This window comes from Thunnus thynnus, chromosome 14 (genome assembly GCF_963924715.1).
Source record: "Thunnus thynnus chromosome 14, fThuThy2.1, whole genome shotgun sequence".
NCBI lineage: Eukaryota > Metazoa > Chordata > Actinopteri > Scombriformes > Scombridae > Thunnus > Thunnus thynnus.
Genome location: NC_089530.1, coordinates 5,564,334 through 5,588,034, shown reverse-complemented (window position 1 = coordinate 5,588,034; position 23,701 = coordinate 5,564,334). Strand labels below are relative to the sequence as shown.

Sequence of the window (23,701 nt, the reverse complement as noted above, 5' to 3'; positions counted from 1 at the left end):
AAATAAAGTTCCAAGTGTTTCTAACCACTCAGTGTTAAAAAAAAATTTTTGCCACCATATTGATATGATCAAAAGTAAGCTCAGATAGGAACATTTTTTTGAAAATTCCAACTCAAAACATACCAACTGTATTGTTCAGTTTTGGTGCTCACATGAAAAAATGACTTTCTCAATATATCTTATAGCACATACATGCAGAGACTGTAACATAGAGACACATCTAGCAGAAACATGTTGATAAATACACATTTATACAGCGCATATGGGAAGATCATCTAACAAGACTAGAGTCTACAGCCATGCTAGCAGCTCTGTGAGGCTGTACTGAGCTAAATGCTAGCATGCTAACATGCTCGCACTGACAATGCTAACATGCTGATGTTTAGCATGTTCACCATCTTATTTTAGTGTGTTAGCATGCTAAAATTTGCTAATTTGCACTAAACACAAAGTGCAACTGAGGCTGATGGGAATGCTAGTAGTCAGTCCCGGTGTTATGAGCGGGCCCCAGGGGGCCAGGGGTCTGAAATGAATCTTTTTACATGGCTTGCTTGAGATGAAACTTTGAATCTCGTTGCAGTATCCACACTGATGGTTACAAGTTAAACAGACGGTAGGCTGGTCAAACCTGGCGAATACTGGCTGTGTAACCACACAGTTTATACAGTATTTAGCCACAAACTCTACTTTTAGTGCACACACAATGACAAAGCAGGTTAATTAGTTGAAAATGGGCCATTTTCTGACTGAAGATAACAGTTTAAAATCACAAGATAGACTATAGCTGCATTGCCAACTTACAGGCTCTGTTTTGTTTCCCATATTATAAGAAATGTTACGAGGTGAATACTTCTTGCTGAGCACAGTTTAACTTAAGTAAATACTTGACGTAGATAATAAACACATTGATTGATTGATTAAAGTAAAATTGATAAGGCTTTTAGGAGCCAGCTGCCATCACTACAGGCAACCATGATGCATTCAACTGAAAGTTGCCAGATGCCACTGGTTGAACCAAAACACCTGATTCAGTTTAACCAGTGTTTGTGTTATATGGTGACTTCCAGGTTTTCTTTCAGGTGACTTTCAATGTGTTGTGGTTGTCGTGGTGACGGCAGCTGTTGAAAACAGGAACAGAACATGTAGGCGTCCTCCTAAAAGTCTTAAATGATCATATGTTCAACACAGTATATATATGTCTGGTCCTTTTTGTATTACATTATGTAAACTGCCAACAAGAAACATTCACATTTCCTCACTTATTTTTCCACAGAAACCAAATGGTCTGGCCAGTCTGCCAGCTCTGGCACCGGGACCGTCAGCAGGACTTGTACCAACACATCTAAAAGCTGATTCCTGTAATGTGTATATGTGCTGTTTCCTTATTCTCACTTTGATGTACTCTGAGAAAAGATCCATATCAATGTTTTCCTTATTATAATATTTCAGCCAGACAAGTCATGAAACAGGTTTATGTTTCCTAATACAGAGCTGCGACTAGGTGTCCAGGCTGTGATCTCATCACTTCCTGCAAGCACACACAGAGACAAGACTCAGAGTGACAACACCCCCCCAGGAGAAACTTTGAATCAGAGCATAGAGGTAAATATTGGGGTGGAGAAGGGAAGCAGAGTGAGCATGTGCATGAGCGTGTAAACAGACAGTTGGACATGTGTAGACTGTGAGTGACTTGTATTTTTACCTGGTAGGTGTTGTTGAGGAAGTGAACAGGCACACTGAAGGGCAGGGAGTGGTGATAGGGATTCCTCAGTAGGATAGACAGGATTTCCATACGTGACGGCCTGGCCTGCCTCTCGCCCTTCTGCTGTGTGCGCTCCATAGAGCGCTGGCAGTAGATGGCATACTTACCCACCTCAGTCCTGAGGACAACATAGGAGGCACTGATACAGTGGTATATACTGTGCATCAAGTGTATTAACATATTTGGAATTCACTCAGAGCACCTTCAAAACATCTTCAACAGTCAAAGCAACTAAAATTAAGAGACGTGATAGTTTGAGTCTAATTGAAGTTACAACGTTTATTGCATCTGTACATGATGAACTGTATTTCACAACAGCAAGGTATATAAACTGAGTTGATTTATCCTCCATTATATCCCTGACAGGATGTTATGCAGCTATATGGTATGCAAATACATGCACAGCTGGAAACTGTGACAGGTGCTGTAGTCTGTATTGTTTCTGTGAGAAAAACCAAGTTTTTTGCAGTTCTAACCTGCAGAAGTTAGTTTGGCATGATTCACTTCCTGTAAGTCTGTTAAGTGTTTGAAGTGATAATGCTATGTCAGTATTATCAAAGTGTAGTATGTCAGTTTTGTCAGACAAGTTGGCGCAAAACAGAGGAGTTGTAAAGAGTGTGAAAGTAAATTTAAGTGCAGAAATCTGTTATCAGATAGTTACCCTGAATGCAGAAGGCAGTCTTAACTCATTTATTTATTAGATTTAGTTTGAGGTTTTTAGCCCTTTTCAGACATGGAATATCTTGCATTGCTGGCTTTATCTATCTGTTAATGTGATGATTTTTGTCATTCAGACATAGATGACTGTTAATCAAATGTTCCTTACAGCTCTATTGAGACAGGACAGGACATTTATGGAAAGAGCCGCAGTGCTTGTGTGATATTTGGCACCTGGTACACCAGATGGAGCAGTGTCACTGCTGAGAGCAGCTGTGAATTGAAAGATTCTGGTATCAAGAAAGAGGACTGTTCTTCGTTCTCTCACAGGTGATGATGCATCAGTGATGGATTTTAAGTTATTTTTCATAGCATAGAATGGAGGGAAATTAAGTTGGGACTTTGTTTTAATTCCTAATTAGGCTTAAAACACAGAGAGGAAGTATTGGTCTAATTACTATTGTGGTTTTTCAAGGGTAAATTCAAGGGTAATTTTTCTCCACACAAGGGGAAAAACATTTTTATAGATTGATCTGACATGAGAAGAATGAAGAATGTCTGAATGGGGCTTTATATTCACCTCTGGAAAAAAACAACACTACATTTCTGTTTATTAAATCATGCCAGATCCATAATAATTATGGAAAAACAATTATTTGGGCTTTTTTTTGTAATTGTTTTGGCAGATATGTTCACTTGTTTCAAGAAAAATAACTTTAGGAGACATAAACACAAGATTTCCAGACTTGATAATTTTACTGTTTTTTCAATGTTTCTAAATTGTCTACCACAGTTTGTCTTGTAGTCAAGTTGCCTGGTTAAAATTTGTGCAGTGGTTTTTTTATGTGAGTGCCTGGTGACCTGAGCCCCTTCTCTTTTCTCACCTGGAGTCTCCGTGTCTTTTGAGGTGAACCTGCAGCAGCCAGAGGAAAGGATGCTGTGGCAGAAACAGTCCCACACACAAGGCTAGAAACTGCCAGCCCTGAAGAATGACACACAGAGACATTGATACTTAACAGACTGAACAAACTGAAACCCATATCAGACAGAGAATCTATAAAGGCAGGATCAGAAGTATTATAGTGCAGCATGTGAGACATAAACAACAGCTTCATTTGGCTGGATCCTCCTTGTCACACACTGTTTCACTATGAAACATGTGTCACTACTATAACCAGTTTTGCTCCTGTTAATCAGCTAGTCCATTCATGTACAGGATCACAGAGTTCTTTATGGTCTAGAACCAACAGGATTGTGCTGTGACTCAGTCTGTTGTCTTTAAATCCTCCGGTTGGTTGAGACATGACCATGCTTTGGAAATCTTACATATCTTTTGACGCTGTCTAGCAGTGTCAACTTTAATTTGCGCCCTCTGCTGGCAATGTGTCTGCAGGTGTTACAGGTCTGTCTGGTTATTGGATATGGAAGATCACATGACTACAGGGTGACAGAGCACAAAGACACTGGGTGCTTTGAAGCAGGTGAAAATTTGAATCCCTTTTCTGAGATGAACATTTAAGGACTTAGTCTCTGTATGTAAAAGCTTTTTTTGGTAACCATGCCAACAGAAGGGAAGCAACTACAAAGAGCAGTTTGAAACTTTGAGCTACAACTAACCACATACTGGACTGCAATGCTTTTTCCTGATGAGTCAGACACTCTGTTCTTCCCATGCATGGATGTGTTATAAGAGTTGGATACTGCACCAAAAATGGCGCCAATTCAGTCCAATAAGAATTGTTCGCCTGGCGCATACGCCAAAAAGAAGTTTCTAGCTTCCAGGTTTACTTCTGCGTTGTGCGGCCCACTGAATATGAGCACTAGTGTTTCCTCCGCTGGCCCCGCCTACAGGTTCCCACTCAGCCCATAGACTTTACATTGTGGTGATATCACAGACTTTTCTCGGCTCGAGAACAGTTTCAAAAATATATGGCCTCCATGGATCAAAAATTCATAATAGAAAGAGTCATAACTGACCTTGTTTGTAGTTCAAGGTGTCCTGTCAACAGTTTTACTGATGTCTCTTTTACAATGGTGTTCTATGGGGAAAATACCTGTTGGGCTGCAGGGGGATTTTTCGTTGAAATACTGCGAGTTGCCAAAGGGAAAAATTGGCTGGAAGGCTGAGTGACAGAGCCCCACCGGCTCTTATAATACACCCACGTTCCCATGTCAAATATTTCCAACAAACAACACATGCTACTGCTGCCACCGTGTGGTGAGAGTGTGCACCTGCAGGGGTCCGGGGTGGCCATGCGGCTGTCTCTTTCGGGTCTGCTTGATGAGCTGGCAGAAGAGCTCATTCTGAAGCTCGGGGTGGGCCAGACACACCTGCAGGGCACTCTGGGCCAGTGAGACGTGGTAGTCGATGGCCGGAGCATCGATGGCCACGTTGATGAAAAGCTGACAAGTCTGAGAAGACACAGGATGAGAAATAAGCTGTGATGATCAATGATTCAAATATTATTAAAGATTAAAAGCTACAGGAGATGTCAACCTGTGACTGTCAACTGTGTTGTCTTATTAATAAAGATTAGACCTAGTTCAAACAAGATACATTTGAGCTTTCACCACATTCAAATATATGCAGCAAGGTGTTGTGAAGTCTGATCAAAGCATTCATTCTATAAAGGCACACTTTGTAAGTTACTACATTTTCTGAATGATCACAGGACTACTTGTCCACATTGTAGTTTCTGGATAAAACTGCATATCAGTGCTATATAAGAGCATGTATATCTGTGTACCTTGAAGAGTTTAACAGCCTCTGTTTGCAGGGCCTGTGAGGGCAGCGTGGTGAGAGGAGACGACAGAGCCTCCTTACTGAAACACAACATGGGATGTCTCCAGATCTGAGAGTCTGAAATACAGAACGGCAGACTTCTAGCTAAAGGCAACAACAAGCATGCGTCATATAAATGAATTAAACAATGTGCAGTATATGCTACAAGAAGCATGAAAAACAGAAATAAGAGACCAGACAAATGAGAGACTTGAAGAAAATATAAAACATCAATAAATAGATTCAGTATAAGATCCACATGCAAAAGCAAGTTGGAAAACATCAGTACCTTTTTACAACATCTTGTTTTGCATGTTAAATTAAAAAAAAGGAAAACAAATGAGTTCACTGATTTGCATTCAAAGCTGTGATGTCTTTGACGTCATTTGTAGGTGGATGAAGGCCAAGAAAACATGATCCAGTTTACTCATCAACACACTCAGCTTTGGTTCATCAGGGTGTGAATGATCCATCAGCAATCATAACAATCTATTATTTACAGATCATTTAATTTAGGGCTGCAATTATAAGAGGCAAATATTAGGGGATTATTCCAGATTTGACTCAATCAGACAATCATCTAATCTTCATCTTCCCAAACATCACAGCCAAAGGTACATTTTCCATCAGATACAGGGGTCCAGATTTATGAACTACTATTCTCATTGGCTCCTTTGGAACATATTTAAAACAGGCTTTAATTGTGCAGATTTCTTGTTTAATTGTTCACACAGATTATCGTGAGGATCATTCCCATAATGAATAGCATTTATTTTATTAAACATTATATGTGATTATGAATAGGCTGTTGCAGTTATGATTTTTATCATATCTAGTTTGGTGGTGTGTGACCAGCCTTACACATCACAATAAAATGATTAGTGTGAAACTCAATTTTGAAGTTAAAAAAGAAGCGCAAAGACGCAACAAGAAAGAAAATATTTGTGTAAAATACTCACTTGGATCTCCATCCAGTTGAAAGAGTTTCCCCACCAGTTGTTCAAACTCAGTGCCGACTTTACCCACCGTGGTTCCTGCTGCCACAGACAGATGGTACAGCCACGAGTCCTGCAGAGACACAAACACTTCCATCAGTGATAGCAGAGTCACTGATTCACCATTTTACAGGCTTTACAACCAATTCTCGCTTTGAACTAATAATTAGTCAAATTTTCACAGAAATAAACATTCTTTTTTGCTAGTTCAGATCAACTAGTACAGAAGCACAATCTGGATACCTCTCTATCTGATTTATGAAAACATTTCCATTTGCTGTACTAAACCAACAATTGTTTCATTTCCAGTTTTGTTTATAATAAATACAAGAAGAGCATGAAAGTTACTTGTGATGACCACAGTGGCTGAGAGCGAACAAACCTCATCAATATAAAATACAATAACAACAAAAAAAAGGAACATTCAGAGTGAGACCTTCTCGTGCTGGGACTCGATGAGCAGGTAAGTTGGCCCTTGCTCCTGTGGCTGGATGGCGATGGTGAAGGGCGCTACCTGTAACCCCCGCCCACACGCCTTCAGGTCCTCATCTGAATCCCGGGACCTGTCCACCTCCTCCACCCGGGCCTCCCACAGCTTAATCTGACCCAGTGGGAACTGGGAACACAGGCAGACATACATGGTCAAACACTTGCAGCCACTTACTGCTACTGTTGTGTTAAATCCTTACACACGTTTTCAGCAAGTTGAGACACTCATTGTTTAGCTTTAGTGTTTAAGCCTTGGGTTTGAAGAGTACATCACTTCAGGTAAGAAAATCAATAAGTTTCACCTGACAAGAGCATTACAGTTCTGTCTCTACATCATGTAAATCTTAAGACTAAGATCTTTTCATGTTGAATCCTACCTTGTCCTCTTGGCTGCGAAAGTAGTACAGCGTTTTGCCAATCAGAGCGCACCAAACCCGCTTCGAGTAGCCGTGTTTCACCTGCCGTGAATAGAATATAAATTTCAGTAATTGCTGTGGCTTCAGTGACAATCTAGCAGCAAATAAATATAAATAAATCTAAGTAGGTAAATATGTAAAATGAAAAATGTTGTTGCACATTGCTTCATTGCTTTCATTTTGGTAAAATGTTGTGAAAAGAGATTTGTATTCAGTCGGTGCAGCTGTTGGACCTTGATGAGCAGTCCCTTCATGCCGGGCCTGATATCTGGCTGAGTGAAGAGAGGACTGGCAGCTTTCACCCTCAGTACGCTCTGCAGCACCCTGAGCCACTCCTCCAGCAGGTTAGGAGAGTCAGCCTTCAGGTAGTAAACACGCTTCCCCGTCACGATCTACATGCAGTGACAAAAACACAGGTGGAGGTGAAGGTGGGAAAGGGAAGCAGAATCACGGTAGATATTTTTAATTTTGACATCTATTTTTTAAAATACTCTTCACCTCTAAGCATTATTGAATACCTGGAGAACTTGTTTTCCCTCTCCACGAGCGATGCTGCTGGTGGCGTTGACCTCGATCTGACCCTGAGGTTTCCTGATCACATCACTCTGTGGAAGAATGAAGACGGTTTTACGGTGGCTCGCTGCAGATGTACAGAGCTACATCGACTGACCTGGGCCTGTAATCATCTCCGGTGGAAACACGCCTGAGACAGAACCCCCACACCGAGTTTCCTTCCAACCCTTCTATAGTCCGTCCTCCTAGACCAGCCTTACAGACGACATCCTCCTTCCACCTTCACCCTTCCCCTTTACATCCATTCATCTGTTCTCAACATCCAATACCTTCTAAATTTCCATTAAAACCTTTAAATGACATATTGTTGTGGTGTGTTTCTTGCTAGTGAAAAAGCATCTAAATTAAAAAATGTGATAAAATAATATACAGTTAATCTCACAGGTGATTTATAGTAGAGCAGCTCTCCGTCTTTGAGGACAAACCAGCGTCTCTTCCAGGTTTTCTTCCAGGTCTTCACCATTTTCAGCAGGTAGCCTGACTTCTCCATCGGTTCCTACAACATACAACCCTATTCAGTTTTCTGTAGTACAATGTACGGTGCAGGACATAGACATGTACCTCTCTAAATTAGTGGGGTACATGTCTATGTCATCATCAGTCCAATGTATGTCAACAGTCCAATGTATCAAACCCTGGATGTATTCTTTAAATACAGACTGACTGACTCACACTCTTGCCATTGTCACTGGCTGAAGAGCAGGTTTTGGGGAGTTTCTGCTCTGGTTCAGAGCACTCTGTGTCAGTGGAGTAGGCATCAGGAGGGATGGCATAGTCACTCTCTGACGTCATTGAAGACATGGACACAGCTGGAGGAGAAGCACAGGTAAAGTAGTTGACAACATAATATATAGGCATTCACATCTTTTACATCATAAAAGTAAATATCTACTTTTTTAAAAATACAACATTTAGATGTGTAAAAATAATACCAAATACCCTTCACACACATTCAGTCACAAGCTTTTGCTGTTTCTTTATGAAATTATAAAATTTAGCACACAGGTATCACTGTCCAAACTCAAGTATATGAAACAGAGAAATAAAATCATATTAGAATTACACTAGAAGACAATACTATAAAATATTGTAAATTAAGCCTGCTGTCAGACACATCATGAATTTCTAATGGAAACCTGTTGTGATTTTTTTTCATGTTGACCATTCCAGCAGCTGCAGTGCACAAGGACAGTCTTCCCTTCAGCTGCAGTGGAAATTCTAATAACCTTCCAGTCCATGTGTTGTGTACCTCTCTTGAGAGAACGTGGGCTGCCTGGGCTGCTGTCCTTGCGGGAACTGGAAGAGGTGTGGGAGCTGCAGAAGGAGCCGTCCTCTTCTCCAGAACTGGATGATTCCTCGGAGCTGGATGACTCATCTGAGAACGGACTGCTGCTCAGTAGAGTGGCTTTCTGCAAAACGGAAGCAGGGTGGGGGGTTAACCCACTAATGATACACGCTTATAAAGTCATTGATACACATGGGATTGAACGAAATGTTTAAAGCTGCGGTAAATAAATCTGACGGCATACAAACACAACACTGACGTACTTTTATCAAATTTTGCTAATTACTGAATGAGACACGAGGCTTTCTTGTGCAATGAACCACACGTCATTGGCATGTACAGGAAGTCCTGCTGTGTACAGTTGTACTTACCCCCTTCAGAGTAGTGTAAACTGGTGTAGTCATGTTTTTATAGATGAGAGATGTGTACATGACAAAGGCAGGATAGGAGGACTGCAGGGAGGGGTCTACGACACAGATTAAAGTTTCAGTTAGTCAGTTATTCAGTTGAACGTCTCTGAAGCTGAGACTTGAGCCTAAGGCTGTTGATGAGTTGCCTCCATTTTTTCTGTCTCACCTTTGCTAGCAGGGTCTGTGCAGGAAGTCTCAGACAGTCTGATTCCTGATTTAGCCACAGCATAGATACGACTCTCCTGTGGAGGAAACATATCAGTCAATATTTTAAAAACACACATTATGACACTAAGAAAATAACTTTTTGCAAGCAAATATCCAACAATAGCTTACGTTTTATAGTGTTGTAACATTATATGTAAGGACACACTGCATGTAGATGACACTGTCTTGTATTACAGTATTTTAAGATGACAGACAGGTATATAAAAAGCCTTTCATTTGTAGGGATGGACATGTTAAGAATTTCATTTGTATGTTTTTTAGCTTTATCCTGTGCCTGGATCTTAGATAAAATGTACTTTAGTTTCTCTGTAGTAAAACCAAAACATCTTCAAAATCTTCAGACGCTCTTGAACCTTGTAAAACCTAACATTCTGCAAGAAACAAAATGTACATTTTTCCCAGCATCAGTCCACAGATTAACATTTTTCATCGACCCATAACTGACCTCAGTTCAGATTAAACAGTGGACCTTCTTACCCAGGAGGGGAGCCTGTGTAAAGGGGGAGTAGGAGGTTTGCTGCCGGGTGCTGAGTTGTCACAGTCCGGGCTCATGTCTGTACCAGGTTCAGAGGGGACAGGTGAGACCTGTAAGGACAGCAAGGGGGGCGTAGTTTTTGAGTTGGGGAGGATTTGGGGAGACGTATCCTTGCCCGTCTCCATGTTGACCTCCTGCTCCTGGTCGAGGTCAGTTTCTTGTGGCCGGAGCGGGCGCAGCATGCTGAGGGCGTTGCGCGTTTGTCCATGTGCTGCCTCAGTGCTGATCGGTGGCTGGCTCAGGTGTTTCTTGGCAAGAGACACATTCATCAACCCGAACCCTGCTGGGGTCCGCAGCCGGGGCTGTTTGGGTGAGGCGGGGTTGTCCCTTAGGTCCTGGGGTGGGTTGGGTCGTTTAGGGGTAAGAGCTGGCGTGAGGATGGGGCTGGGAGTGTTAGGTTCGCTGGAGGAGGATGAGGAGTCGAGTCTCTGTGACTGGAATCGTTTGTTGAGCTCCTCGGAGGTGCAGTCCTCCAGCTTGGCCCTGTGTGCCTCCTCCTCCCCCTCCTTACACCCTCCCAGTGCCCCATCTGACGACCCCGCTCGCTGCATGTCATCATCAAACAGAGAGCTGCTGTCGTCCGAGGCAGTCAGGTAGGTCTCACTGCCGGGGCGGCTGAACTCCAGACTACACCCTCCACCTCCTTCTCTGCCCTCACTCCCTCCTCCTCCTTCCCCCTCTGATGCAGCGCTGGAAAGCACCGAGGAGACGCCGCGAGACTCAGAGCCACAGGCATTCTCCCCAGGGCTTTCAGATGCACTGTCATCTTCCAGAGGAGTTACCACAAGTCCAGTCTGGTCCGGTTTCTGGACTTCACCGTCCACCCCTGGGGAGGCTGACTGCTTGCTACTCTTCTCTGTCAAAGCAAACACAAAAATGGATCTTTCATTTTGGTTATTCATGAAATCCACTTGATAATAACCGTATAATTTCATAATGGATGTGTTACAATGTAAAACTGTGCTTTTTAAGTTCATTTTTCAGTGATGTTGTACAGATCCCTAACTTTCTCAAAGAAGAGTTATGGTCAAATTCAACCCAATCAGCTGAAATGCAGGAAAAATATTTCTTATCAGTTTATTTCTATTTCATTCAGATATAAAGGACTAAATTAAAGATTTGGATCATTAGCATGTCTTTGCCCCCATAGTATATTTGATAAAAGCAGTGATTTTGGTTCTTAGCTAGCAATGTGGCTCTAGGGATGGCAATGTTGGTTGGCTGTGACTTCTCATCCAGCACCATCATTCAGTCACAGTTTTCATTTATCCAATACTTTGGTTTATGACAAAAATACCAGCAAAACTAATGTCATTCCCATCAGCCTCAGCTGTACTTTGTTTTTAGTCCTAATGTTAAAATGTTAGCATGCTAACACACTAAACTGAGATGGTGAGCACTGTAACCATACCTGCTAAACATCAGCATAGCATATTTGTCATTGTGAGCATGTTAGCATGCTAATATTAGCATTCAGCTCAAAGCAGCGCTGTGTCTAACCAAAGGCTCCCTCAGCTGCTAGCATGACTGTAGACTCTTACAGATGTTGTAATAATGATGTCTGTAATGATTAGCAAATGGTTAGCAAAGGGCAAGCATATTTAACTCAATGAACTGCCAAACATTCCTCTTTCTGAATCCCTACCAGGTCTGCTGTTCTTTAGCTGACTATGACCTTTGATCTTTCCAACTGAGAAGGAAGGCTGAGTGTGTTACTTGTTAGCATTATTGTCTCTGCAGTTGCTCAGAAATGATGCAGCATGTGCAGTAATGAATGAAATAAATGATACTGTAGTTACTAGCCAATAATACGATTTTCCAAATTAAAAAAACTGTACTATTACATGTTCTTTTCACCTTTTGACTGCGGTTGATTTACAGTCCGATCTGTGGCCTCTCCAGTCATATGAAATCTACAACTTATGTGGTTACAAAGTATGGTAGTGAAAACCTTTCCCTAAGACACCATGGATATGACCTAATGGCTAAAAAGTTCCTCTGAGTCACTTTCCATTTTTCACTATTAAAACATGCCCTCATGCATCCAGCTCTGCGCCAGTGTCCCATTTCAACCAGACGTATGCTGAATCACAGAAGCTGTTTCCATATCCATAGCTGCTGCATATGTGGTCTTACCAGTTTTGTCTTTGCCCTCAGTCTCTTCCTGGGTGCTGAGGGTCCTCTGGGAGGGTGCTGGACCAGTGAGGACCTGAGGGCTCTTCCCTCTCACCTGGAAACAGCCAAACGTCAGGCTGCTGAGACGCTGCGCCTCACCTGGTCTGCAAAGGACTCCTCGTCCACCACCACACCTCTGCTCAAATTCTGGAAAACAAAGCATCCTCATGAACATTTTATCTAGCTAGTTTCTACTGATAGACATATATGAACAGACGCCTCAGGCCCTTACCCTGCACTTGTTTCTGTAGCTCCAAAATCTGAGCTTCCTGTTGCTTATTGGTTTCTCTTAGAGCAGCATTCTCCACCTCAAACTGAGGAACAAACATGTATTCACATAAAACAACCACTTGGTAGAGGAAATTATGACAAACTGATGACCCTAAACATCACCATCCACCTTACATTTTTCTTTCTTCCATGTGTATGACTATTTGGGTACCTTAATATCAAATATCATAATTCATTTACCTCTGACAACTTCAGCATCACCCATTCCTTGATCTTAGCCGCTTTCTCCTCCACTGTCTTGGCATCCTGATGTCGTATTTGTTTCTGGTGAAAGAAGACACACTGGGGTCATGCAAGCCTTAAAGCAGCCTTAAAATATTTGGGACTTAGCCAAAGAATAGAGAGCTATTGCAAATAAAATTAAGGAAGCTTGGCTTGAAGTGGCTCAGTGGATTTCAATAATGACATGGAATGTCACAGCAGAAAAGGGTTATGACGCTAGACGAGGATGGGTCACAAAGTGGTCAGTAGTTTTAAATAAACATCTTGGATTATCCGTATTTGTGGAGACGAAAAGCTCAGAAAAGTAGTTTGCTCTTCTTGCATCTTTAATGTTTTTGTTCAAGGATTATAATAAATCTTTCATAAGTACATAATGAACCAGGAGGTTAGTTTGTCTCTCCAAGATCATGCTTTTATTAAATCCATGGGGATATATAGAGGTTTTTGTTGGGACAGCACATTCCCAGGGCACAACAGTAGACTTTCAGCCAGGTGTGCAGCTGTCTGACGTGAGTACAGCTCTGAAACTTTGAAAGGAAGTTTGTTTGTGTGTATATGTCTCTGTGAAGATTGGCGCATGGCATGCTACATTCTTTGTTTCTTTTACATCTGAAAAAACACACATCTACTGGCGCTACATCTGTTGCATTGATGAAATTCTTTGTGTGTGTGTGCGTTTTCTACCTGCTCCTCCAGCTGCTGCTCCAATTGGGCGATGAAGTCCTCTTTCTCCTGCACCAAGGCCTGCAGCTCTTGGCATCGTTGAAACAAACGCACCTCTGAGTCTCCGGATTGACCGTCTGGAGCCTTCAGCTTCTCTTCCATCCACTGCACCTGAAATCACACAAACACATAAGAGCACATGGGCACACACACACACACACACACACACACACACAGAAAGAACAGATGAACACACTTCTGTTTGCAGCCTTACCTGCTGGTGAGCAGTGAAGGCCCGTTTTTCTGCATCGATCACCTGCGTCTCCAATTGTTGAATCTGTGAAAGGAAAGGCACAATATTTAATTTCCTTTAATCTCGCCTTTTTTTTAAAAATTAGACCTCTTTTCTTTTGACCATTTTTTATTTCCTCCTCCTAATATTTTACAACTCTTGTTACTTACTAAGACATATTGCATCCTATACAGTATATAGGCTACACAACCCACAAAGTAACATTCTTTGTCCCCCTTCAGACCAGAATATTTGTGTACACATGGAGGTGAAATATCAACTCCACTTCAGACTGAAGCCAAACACAACAACACCAAATAAAGACAAAGAAAGTGCTGCATGCTAGAGAAGTAATGAGAACACCACTTGAGATAACGCTGCTACGCTGGGAATGAGCAGATGCTTTTCGGCTGGTCTTGGACTTTCTTCACCTATTCTGATTCAAAATAACATTTACAGTAAGCATTAGAATATTGACGATTTAAAGGTGTACTGTGCAAATACAGTTACATTTTAGTAATTAAACAAAAACTCTATAAAGAAGTGATCTCTTTGCTTCAATTCACTGAATGTTGATTGCAGTTTGCATCTGTACTTACAGTATGTTCAAGTATCGTTTGTGTTAAATTTAAATGTGGCATCCTGTTATTACAGAAACAGAACATTCATTCCCCATCATCAATTATCATTATAGAATAGACTAATACACGCCTGCATGTTTGTCAAATTGAAGACCATATTGTTCTCCTTTGTGTCCCTGTCACTTTGTCACTAATAACATAACTTGAATGAGGAAGTGTATCCAAACGTTTGGCTGATACTGTATAATTCAATATATATTTAATGACAGAAAACAACTGTCACCTTTACAGTAGTTCTGTCAAAACAAATAAGAGTAGAGTAACTTCAAGAAAAGGACAGACGCATATTTACTGTTTTATCTTCAGGAGCTGTTAAAATATCAGGAAACTACTGCTAATAAATACCAGGTGTGCCAGCTAATTGTCCGGTTGCATCAGTTAGGCTGATGATGTCACACATGTAAGATTGAACACAGGAACAATTGAACACCCACAGCTCTATGTGTCATGCTAAAACATTGAGTTCCTTGGAAGCTTTTAGACCTCTGTTCAAGGAAAGTTTATATCTGTTAATGGCAAATGTGTCTTCATGTAGGAATTCCCAATATTTAGTTTGACCATTTATTTCAGTGTTTTTGTATATTATCCATAGATTTCATGTCTTGTCTCCAGGTGTCAGGACCTGTGACATCATCAGCCTAATTGATGCAACTGAGCAATCACCTGGTATTTAATATTAGCTGTTGATCCTGATCAACTACCTGCTCCTGGAGATGGCTTTAACTGAAAGCTCCAAACAGCAAATATGTATTTTAAATGTCAGAGGATCTCCTGGTTGCTGCAAAACAATCCAGCAGAATTCCCTAAATAGAAAACAGGATGTAGAATCCATTTCCAAGAACAGGCTGCCAAGTCTTCTTGGCAACGGATTCATTTGTTTACAACACCTACACTTAATGTCTCAGGATTGATGAGGCAGTTTTATTGCTGCAGAAGGGTTGCGTATAGCACCTTTAACCGGCTGCATAATGATGATGAGGTGTCACATCTATAAAGGTACAACCAGCTCTTTGTGTACAATGCTAAGATCAGAGCAGCACATGCAGAACCTGGTAGGAGTGTGTTAAACCTGCAGTAACACCCCAAAAGGTCACGCAGCTTTCACACATAAGTTACAGCACACATGTACACACACGCACACGCACGTACGTACACAGACAGATACCAGCACGTATGCCAGTGTACACACTGACACGCACACTACACATGCGCATACACAGGGATGAAAAACCCTGCGGGAAATGAGGAGAGACTTGACTTTATGAGCAACATTCCTCTGAAATTCCTCAGCTCAAAGTGGCGGAAGCAGCAGTGAAACCAGTGTCTTCAGAGAAAACGCTCTCAAACCTCACTGGCTTCGTGGAGGAAAAAATGTAGGAATGTCGATGGAAATTCTCTGCGTAGCAATTTTACAACCACCACGGTTGGAATATTTTGCTACATGTGCACATATACACGTACAAATTAGATTAGAGGAAACTTTCAAAGTCCCTGAAGGGCAACTGGGTCGACACACACAGCTAGCGCTATTACAGGAAGTGATTCATCGTAGGGTTAAAATATAAATGTCGCATTCATGACAGATTGACTACGTTCAGGACATTAAATTATTCTGCTTTGAATAATAATTTGTGTAAGATGTGGTTTTTCCACAAAAAAAAGTTCCATTCCCTAGTTAAAAAATTTTAAAAGCACTTGAAAATCCAGAGTCTGTAAATGTGCAAATGTTTCAAAAGTTCAACCACTAGAGGCAAGATGTCTCCATCTTAACTGAGACATCAATTATCAGCATATGTAGGTTTAAAGTTTCAACCTCCCATGTGTGTAAGTTGAACACGATTGGCTCCCGGACAAGTAGTGATGTCACAAAATCCTGCTCGTACTTACACGCATTAAACTCAGATTTCAGGTGAGCACAGTGTCAAACTCCGCACATACACAAACTTTCAGCATCATGTTCCTATCACCTTTCTGTAAATTATCCAAATGAATGATTCCAAACCAAGTTATTACAAACTGAAAAATAAGTTATTCAGGTTTTTAATTGAGCAAAGTCTCATCAAAGGCATAACAGTGAAACGCAATTCACTGCTCAAACATCATTATTTTACATGTGATGTTGCATATATATCTGCTACGTTCATGAGTGATAACAAAAAGTATCCTTAGCAATACTGTAATACTGATTTCGACCATATCGAACAAGCCTTAAGACCTAATTGCGGCTACATCCTTGCAGTCTGTATTACTGTGTGAATGTTTTCAATCAGTATGTCTTTCAGCTACCTGTTCCTGTACCTGCACACAGCTCTACAGCCATGATTAAAAAAAAGATTCAATTTTTGTTCCATTACTTCCTCCACCCAAATTCTTAAAGGCAGTTCAGTTTTCCTAGTACTTACTAAGCTTACTAAGAACTTTTAGAAGTGGAAAATGACCGATGCTCTTATGTCATATGTACAATGATGTTGCCAGGTATGAGTGTCAGAGGGGATTCTCTTACGCACTCAGATGAGTTAACACAGCTGCTCTTCTACTGTGAAGAGCGGCACCTGTATTCAGCTGCAGCGCTGACACAGTCAGTGCAGACTGGCATGGCCGTGCTTCAGCTTTCCCCCCTTTTTTGCTTCTGTTAGCTTCCAGAGTTCAGCAGAAACGGACGCAGCTCAGTCCAAAAGCAGCCACACCCTGCCAGAGCCACTCACTGTTTCCACTGCGAGACGCTTTCTGGACCAAACTGAAAGCGAGGCCTTTACTGCAGCCACAGTCCCACTTGTCGTTTCAATGTGATTTTTTTAAAGAAGCCGATTCTAAGAAGGAGAGTTTATGAGATTATGTCACCGTGTGTCCTCAACATGCTGACGGTGACTGCTATACATCATGTGTGGGTGTATTTATTTCACTTATTGGACAGTGGAGCCACATCACTTTCATGTCTGGCTTTTGAAGATACTGTGATACATAACCTCTCTGCAGGAATTCTCTTCATCTATTTCTGTACTTATTTTGATCTAACACACACACACACACACACATAGATCCTTTTCACTTAAGAAAAAAAAGCCTGTGCAAGCTGGATTTACATTTATTTCCTGATCAAAAGCAGACATGAAGAAGGTTAATGTATGTCACACAAGCACACACACCCTCTCTATTTCTCTCTCTATCTTCTCTATATAGATCCTTCGCTGCACCGCAAGCGACAAACCACATGTGCCTCCCTCAATAACAGATATAGCATCTGGCAGAGAACAGCATGTTAATTACAGGGCATGTATACTGTAGGCTACAGCTGGAGACGACACACACACACACACACACAATCTCACACACAGATCAGACATAACAACATATAAAAACCTATAAACACACGTCTGATGATGATGATGATGATGATATTCCCCTGTGTATGTGTGTGTTTTGCTCATTCTGTATGTTATATATAGGATGAATCAGGATGGGGTGTGTGTGTGTCATATCCTGTGCAGTTTAACTGGGATGAGCAATGACAGGTTAGCGTAACATCGTGGTCATTTGAAGAGTTATTACCTGCTCTCTGGAATATACTCACACACAGTATGAGTGCTCTTGTTGCTTCACTGAAGTCAAGGCCTGACAAACACACGCATACACGTGATCTCTCCCCTCCCTCTCCCTCAGCCCCCATCACCTCCGTACGACACTCTATCACCTCTGCATTCAATTCCCCGCTCCGATCCAAACTCCAGTTCAACTTCCATTCCTGGAATTCCACAACTGGCTCTCTGTGTCCAACCTCCCCCTGAACTCCATCCATCCCTCCCCCATCGCTCCATCCGCAGCCAGACAGCCAGCTCACAAAGCCTCTTTCTGTAGCCGCTACGACCCACAGTGCTTACCCCCTACGTTACCTACACTTATATGGGTTGAACACCAAATATAGATAGAGTTAGAACTCACTCTCTGCCAAATATGCTCACCGACACTTTAAAACTCTATAATTAAGACTTGTTAAGTGTCAAATATGTTCAATAAAATGAAAGATATAGATACATAAAAACATAAACACATGCAAATGGACATATAAGGGAAAATATCTGAATAACTCAAGGTTAGCCGTGGGCAGATACGCGCTGGTGACTTGGCAGCTTGAGATGAAAATTGCAAGCGGATGTCTGTGTGTAGCGACACATATGGAGAAGATACTGTTGATTTGGATGTGTGTGTGTTTGTGTGAATCACAGAATAACCTCTTGCTTTATCTCCACATATTACTGTCTTATACCACGGCTACAGTTTGACGTCCAGTTGATGCGCTTTATCCGATTTTGACCCTCTTGACTGTGACTGGCATTCCTAACCTGACATATGATTGGACCATATGGCTGGTAAACCCCGCCTAACAATTGAATCAATCACTGGGAGCTATTAGTAATAGTGTGCAGATCTTTAGTCTGATTCTTGCCTTTAGTTTGATTTTCAATCCAGCACCTTTAAAGGTTTTTTTGGATGTACCCTTCACCCTGTCTGTCTGTCTGTCTGTCTGTCTTCAGGAAACCCCGCCTACCACATAGGAGGATGCCAATGTTCCAAATGTGGAATCAATCAGTATGGCCAACCCAGAAAGCTGCTCCACCCGTTGCGGTTTGTGTACAGTATACATACAGTACAGATATATGTGTGTGTAGCTTTTCTCTTATTGTAAATGACATTTATTTGACATTTGACAGCATAACCTCTGACGTTTCACAACTATACTGAAAATAATCCAAGCCGATGAAAGTGTTGGAATCTTTTCATTTATGATTTGCATTTTACGCAATTCAAAATTTTCCCTTACTAGGCGAGAGAGATAGACGGGCAGACAGCTAGAATAAAGATTGTTAGAGTGTGTTAGGTTGAAGGGGGGAGGCTGACAGATCCAAGGAAAATGTAACACACATACTGTAGCCTCTTTGCCTCCACTGTGAGATGTGTAGCCTACTGTTACAGCTGGAGGCCCTGCTGGCCAAAACTAACGTCCCTCCCAAATAACTGCACCCACACAGCCACACCATCACTTTACACTTTTGTGAAAAATCTAAGTTAAGCACGCTTTCTACAGTAAACGGTTTTGACTTGACCTGCATACGTACACGTGCACACGAAGAATAACTGACTGCTTAAGTTTGCAAACTCACTTCCTGTGCAACACACACTCATACGCACACACACACACAGTTTACTAAACCGGGTATTTCCTCCCTTGGGCAGCTCAATCTTTACACAAGGCTTCATTTTTTTTCTCCCCGCATTCCCTCTCTATCCCCTCTCACAGGCTTTCTAGGATTTCAGCAATTTGCCAAGGCTGCCAGGATTCATTTTCAGACCCAATTTAACAGATTGATTGATAATTAACTGGCAGTTCACATTCTTTTCCAATAATTACCATTTATAGTTTGGATTTAGAAAGTTTTCTTTTAAGAAATCCAGATGATGTTAAAAAAAAACGGTGTCACTACACACAATATCTATCTGGAAAAGTTATTTAATTACACTTTAATGAGTAAAATCTCCCTAAAGAGAAGAAGAAGAATCTGTGAGATCATTTTACTTGATTCTAATGCAAAACTACTTGTTTCAACAACAACTGTACCTTAAGTTAAATAAGTTATTGATCTGCTTTTGAGTTTGAAAGCTCATAGAAACAGAGATATTAAGTGTTTTATATGTTCTTAGAAAAAATACTCAGTGCTAGATGAAGATGGATGTTTCAGAAACAAGACATTAGCCATAATGAGATAATTACTTTCAAAGTAGTAACATTTTGTTGATTTTACAATCTTAACCCACATGATTCATTTGATATAAATTTCTCAAATTATACTGTAGGATCCAGGTCTTCAGTCTGCTTGTATTATAATAACGCTGCGGTTAGCATGAATGAATGGACGCCAACCTATTGTCAGCGTAAGAGGCTTCATCAGCAGAATCCTCACCGCTGAAAATGAAAATGACTTCTCTTAACTCCCTCTTCATCCTTTTATTAGCCCACCTCCACAGTGAGATATTAGGGGGATTTTGCAGTGACGTACATGCGCCCCCGCGCAGCTTTAAAACAACAAGCTTTGGCGGAGGCGATGGGAGCCACAGAGCAGAGAAAACACATCAGCAGGGGACTGGATATTAACACAATGACCTCATAGCATCAGCGGGTCAGCCAGCGCGAGGTCGAGGGTCATCCTACAACAAAGCCGCATGAGTAAAATAACGACATGTTAACGCAAAAATATCACGTGGAGTTCACATGATGTGCTAATGCTTCCAGACTGTTCCTAGGTTACATACAAGTGAAGTCAGTTAAGATCAAGATATGGCAATATACAGGCTAATATTGATCTTTTATTAAAAATCTGATATTGACACCTCATGGTTTCATGGTTTTCTGATATGATTTAACTATTCTGATTGATTACATATTTACTGTAAAGCTGCTCAGGTTTCTCTGATTGTTAATGGGAAGCCCTTCATCTTCATTTATTCTGATAGGAAACACTGCAGAACCCAGTTATTATTCACTCTACTGGGTTTACAGGAGGAATACTACCAAACCAAACTTCTGGATCCACTGAATCATTGCATTCTTTTTATTCATGAAATGCAATCGATCATAAATAAAAGATACTGAACATCAGCACTTAGTATCTCTGGTTGCCAGCTTCAATCCACAAATATTTTTGTCACTACAAGTCCTCGGAAAAAAAACTGCTGAACTCTGGTTGAACTCTGGATACTTGGGAAGTAAAGCAGTGATCTTCCGTACAGTATGTGGTAAAGATGATTACTGATTACTACAGATGATTACTACAGCTATTCTTTATAAGATCTGCAACAAACACACTGACCACATTCTACAGTCTACTGAGAAAAACAGTTTAATACTGGCTAAGGGCTACGAGGTGGTGACCCATATAAGTAGAAATTAGTTTACACTGAACAGTAAATTACACAATGTTTTATGCTTTAGTTTGCTGATTATTTTTCAGATGTTCATCCAGTTTTTTTTTTTAAAAAAGCCATTAATGGTGTGTTTTATAATGTCGAGTGAAAAAAAGTTTAAATGTAGTAAAAATTCAACCTGTCAGATACGATGGATAAGGCCAAAAATATGCAGCGGAGTCTTTCACATGTGCTACGTGGGCTGCAAAAACCCACCAAACCCAATCTTTCTTCCAAGTCTCTCCGGGAGTTTGTTTTGCTGTCCAGCTGAGCTTACTTTGACTCTGTAATTGACTGGAGCTGGGTCAATCCCATCATGCAGTGCGTGGCGGAGCCCTGTGGTCAGACGGCTGTTTACATTAGAGCTCTAATCAGCCTCCCTGGAGAGCAGCTTCAGATCTAGGCCACTGAGCAGTTTGGGCCGGCCCAGTGCTGGCCAGCTGCTCTGTACTCACCAGACCAGACATACCACAACTCTCTGTTCGAGTATCTTCCTCTACCTCTATATTTATGAGGACCGCATGATGACGATATTTTTTTTAATTATGACATTGTCCGTGGAGCAATAGACCTTTTCCTCAGCCGACATTTTGACTTATCTTGGTAGGAAAAATACAGGTGTTACTGATAACAATGGCTCTGTTCTATTCAGGTGCCCCAGTAAGTCACGACAGTGTGACATTGAGCCAACATGTACAACAGCAGAACCCTGAAACTAAAGCTGCTAATCTTAGATCTCTTATCTCAATTTAGTTTCATGTTTTTCTCTCTTTAATCCTTTTTTAATCTAGTATTGCTGGTTTTAATTATATTTTAAGAAGATAAATATACGGAGAGAGATCATGCCTGAACCAAAAAATATATGATTTGTAAACAGACGTGTCATTAACCGCCCTTCCAAGGAGTGCATATCATGGATATATATTATGAGAGCTATATATGGTACCGCCACTCAGCCATGCTGCCAGTTTGTCCCAGTGGTCACTCACAGTACTGCTGTCCAAAATGTATCTCACCCACAAACCTCCATTAAATAAAAGTGATGTCTGTTGACAGGACACCTCTGACTGCAAACAACTGTCCCCGCGATGATGAATGATGCCTACAACTGATTTACCTTGTCAGCGGTGAGTTCTCGAATCTTGATGATCTGCACCCTGAACTTCATGAGCAGAGCTTCGAGGACTATACACTTCTCCTTCCAGTCCTCCTGGCTCATGGCCTCCTCCTCCGCCATATCGCCTGGCCCTCTGGAACACACAGTATACAGTATGTACATTATAATACTGAAATCTGCAATACAGTATGTTTCCTGTGGGAGATGTCTGTTAATTTCCTCCTCCGCAGGGAGGCGAGAGGTCAAGGTCAGCTACAGACAACAGTCCTTGAAGCTGGTTGGGGGTATTGCAGATGGCATAATTGCTGATATATTGTCTGTTTGACCAACATGTGTTTACATACGAAGATACAAATGACAGATATTTAACATCTTTAGGTTTAAACATTTTCTTATCCCAAATCCCAGTTATTCAGGTCTGAAATCCCATTCAAACCCTTAATAATTCAGGTGTTAGAATATCCTCAGGTCACAAACATGGAGTACAATATTGATCAGTTTTAATTAAGAGGAAACCAATCAAACTTTATCCTATCAGTCATATCAGAGATGGACAGCAGTCACTGAGCAGTATTGACTCTTGTTAAAAGGCTATACAATGTCGAATAAACTCAATATATCAAACAAAAGCAGACAGACAGATGGAGGTGCAGATGTTTTGCCACCAGCCAGCACCTGAAATATTCCAGGGTCGAGCCCAACCGGACCAGTGTGGGCAGTGGGTGTATCGCTTAGCTTGGCCAAACAGATAAAGACCACTGTGTTGTTCCAAAACACCCTCGACAAACTCCCCGGGGTGGACTCGCATCACGTTTTCCAACACTATCGTTGGAAAACAGGTGGTAAACACAGAGAGAGAGAGAGAGATAGACAGAGAGAGAGAGAGATGAGGATCGCTGATGGAGGAGACCAGAGGGAGGAAGATAGAAAGTCTAGGTTTCCCTTCCAAGTAATAACCTCTCATTACCAGCCTGGCCTCCTCACAAAGAGACTGCAAACATGTGTGGAGGGAGGCCATAAACCAGTTTCCACTTATTTCTGTTGCTTGTTTGCTGTGGTCGACACTGATGAAGGCAAGAAAAAAAGAGCTCTCACCCCACAAAACAAAACAACACAAGTGACTGAGGGCAAGAATTTAATATGACATGTTGCATTGGGATACAAATGTGGAATCATTGGCTTTTTATATGAAACAGTTTGAAATTTTAACT

General features: G+C 41.3%; 1 protein-coding gene across 1 annotated transcript in view; it reads right to left on the bottom strand.

Annotated features, from left to right (window-relative positions):
- Positions 1-23,701, bottom strand: part of plekhh2 (pleckstrin homology domain containing, family H (with MyTH4 domain) member 2) — a 32,278-nt gene that overhangs the window by 6,848 nt on the left and 1,729 nt on the right. Inside the window, exons 2-22 of the mRNA XM_067609420.1 lie at positions 22,491-22,623; positions 13,758-13,820; positions 13,505-13,654; positions 12,779-12,862; positions 12,540-12,621; positions 12,269-12,454; positions 10,075-10,988; positions 9,536-9,611; positions 9,331-9,425; positions 8,924-9,083; positions 8,347-8,483; positions 8,057-8,170; positions 7,620-7,706; positions 7,335-7,493; positions 7,063-7,143; positions 6,633-6,812; positions 6,161-6,269; positions 5,167-5,279; positions 4,652-4,831; positions 3,304-3,401; positions 1,703-1,880 (exon numbers count right to left, since the gene is read on the bottom strand). Of these exons, the coding sequence (XP_067465521.1) occupies positions 1,703-1,880; positions 3,304-3,401; positions 4,652-4,831; positions 5,167-5,279; positions 6,161-6,269; positions 6,633-6,812; positions 7,063-7,143; positions 7,335-7,493; positions 7,620-7,706; positions 8,057-8,170; positions 8,347-8,483; positions 8,924-9,083; positions 9,331-9,425; positions 9,536-9,611; positions 10,075-10,988; positions 12,269-12,454; positions 12,540-12,621; positions 12,779-12,862; positions 13,505-13,654; positions 13,758-13,820; positions 22,491-22,610 (3,366 nt within the window). The 5' untranslated portion in view covers positions 22,611-22,623. The remainder of the gene's footprint in view (positions 1-1,702; positions 1,881-3,303; positions 3,402-4,651; positions 4,832-5,166; positions 5,280-6,160; positions 6,270-6,632; positions 6,813-7,062; positions 7,144-7,334; positions 7,494-7,619; positions 7,707-8,056; positions 8,171-8,346; positions 8,484-8,923; positions 9,084-9,330; positions 9,426-9,535; positions 9,612-10,074; positions 10,989-12,268; positions 12,455-12,539; positions 12,622-12,778; positions 12,863-13,504; positions 13,655-13,757; positions 13,821-22,490; positions 22,624-23,701) is intronic.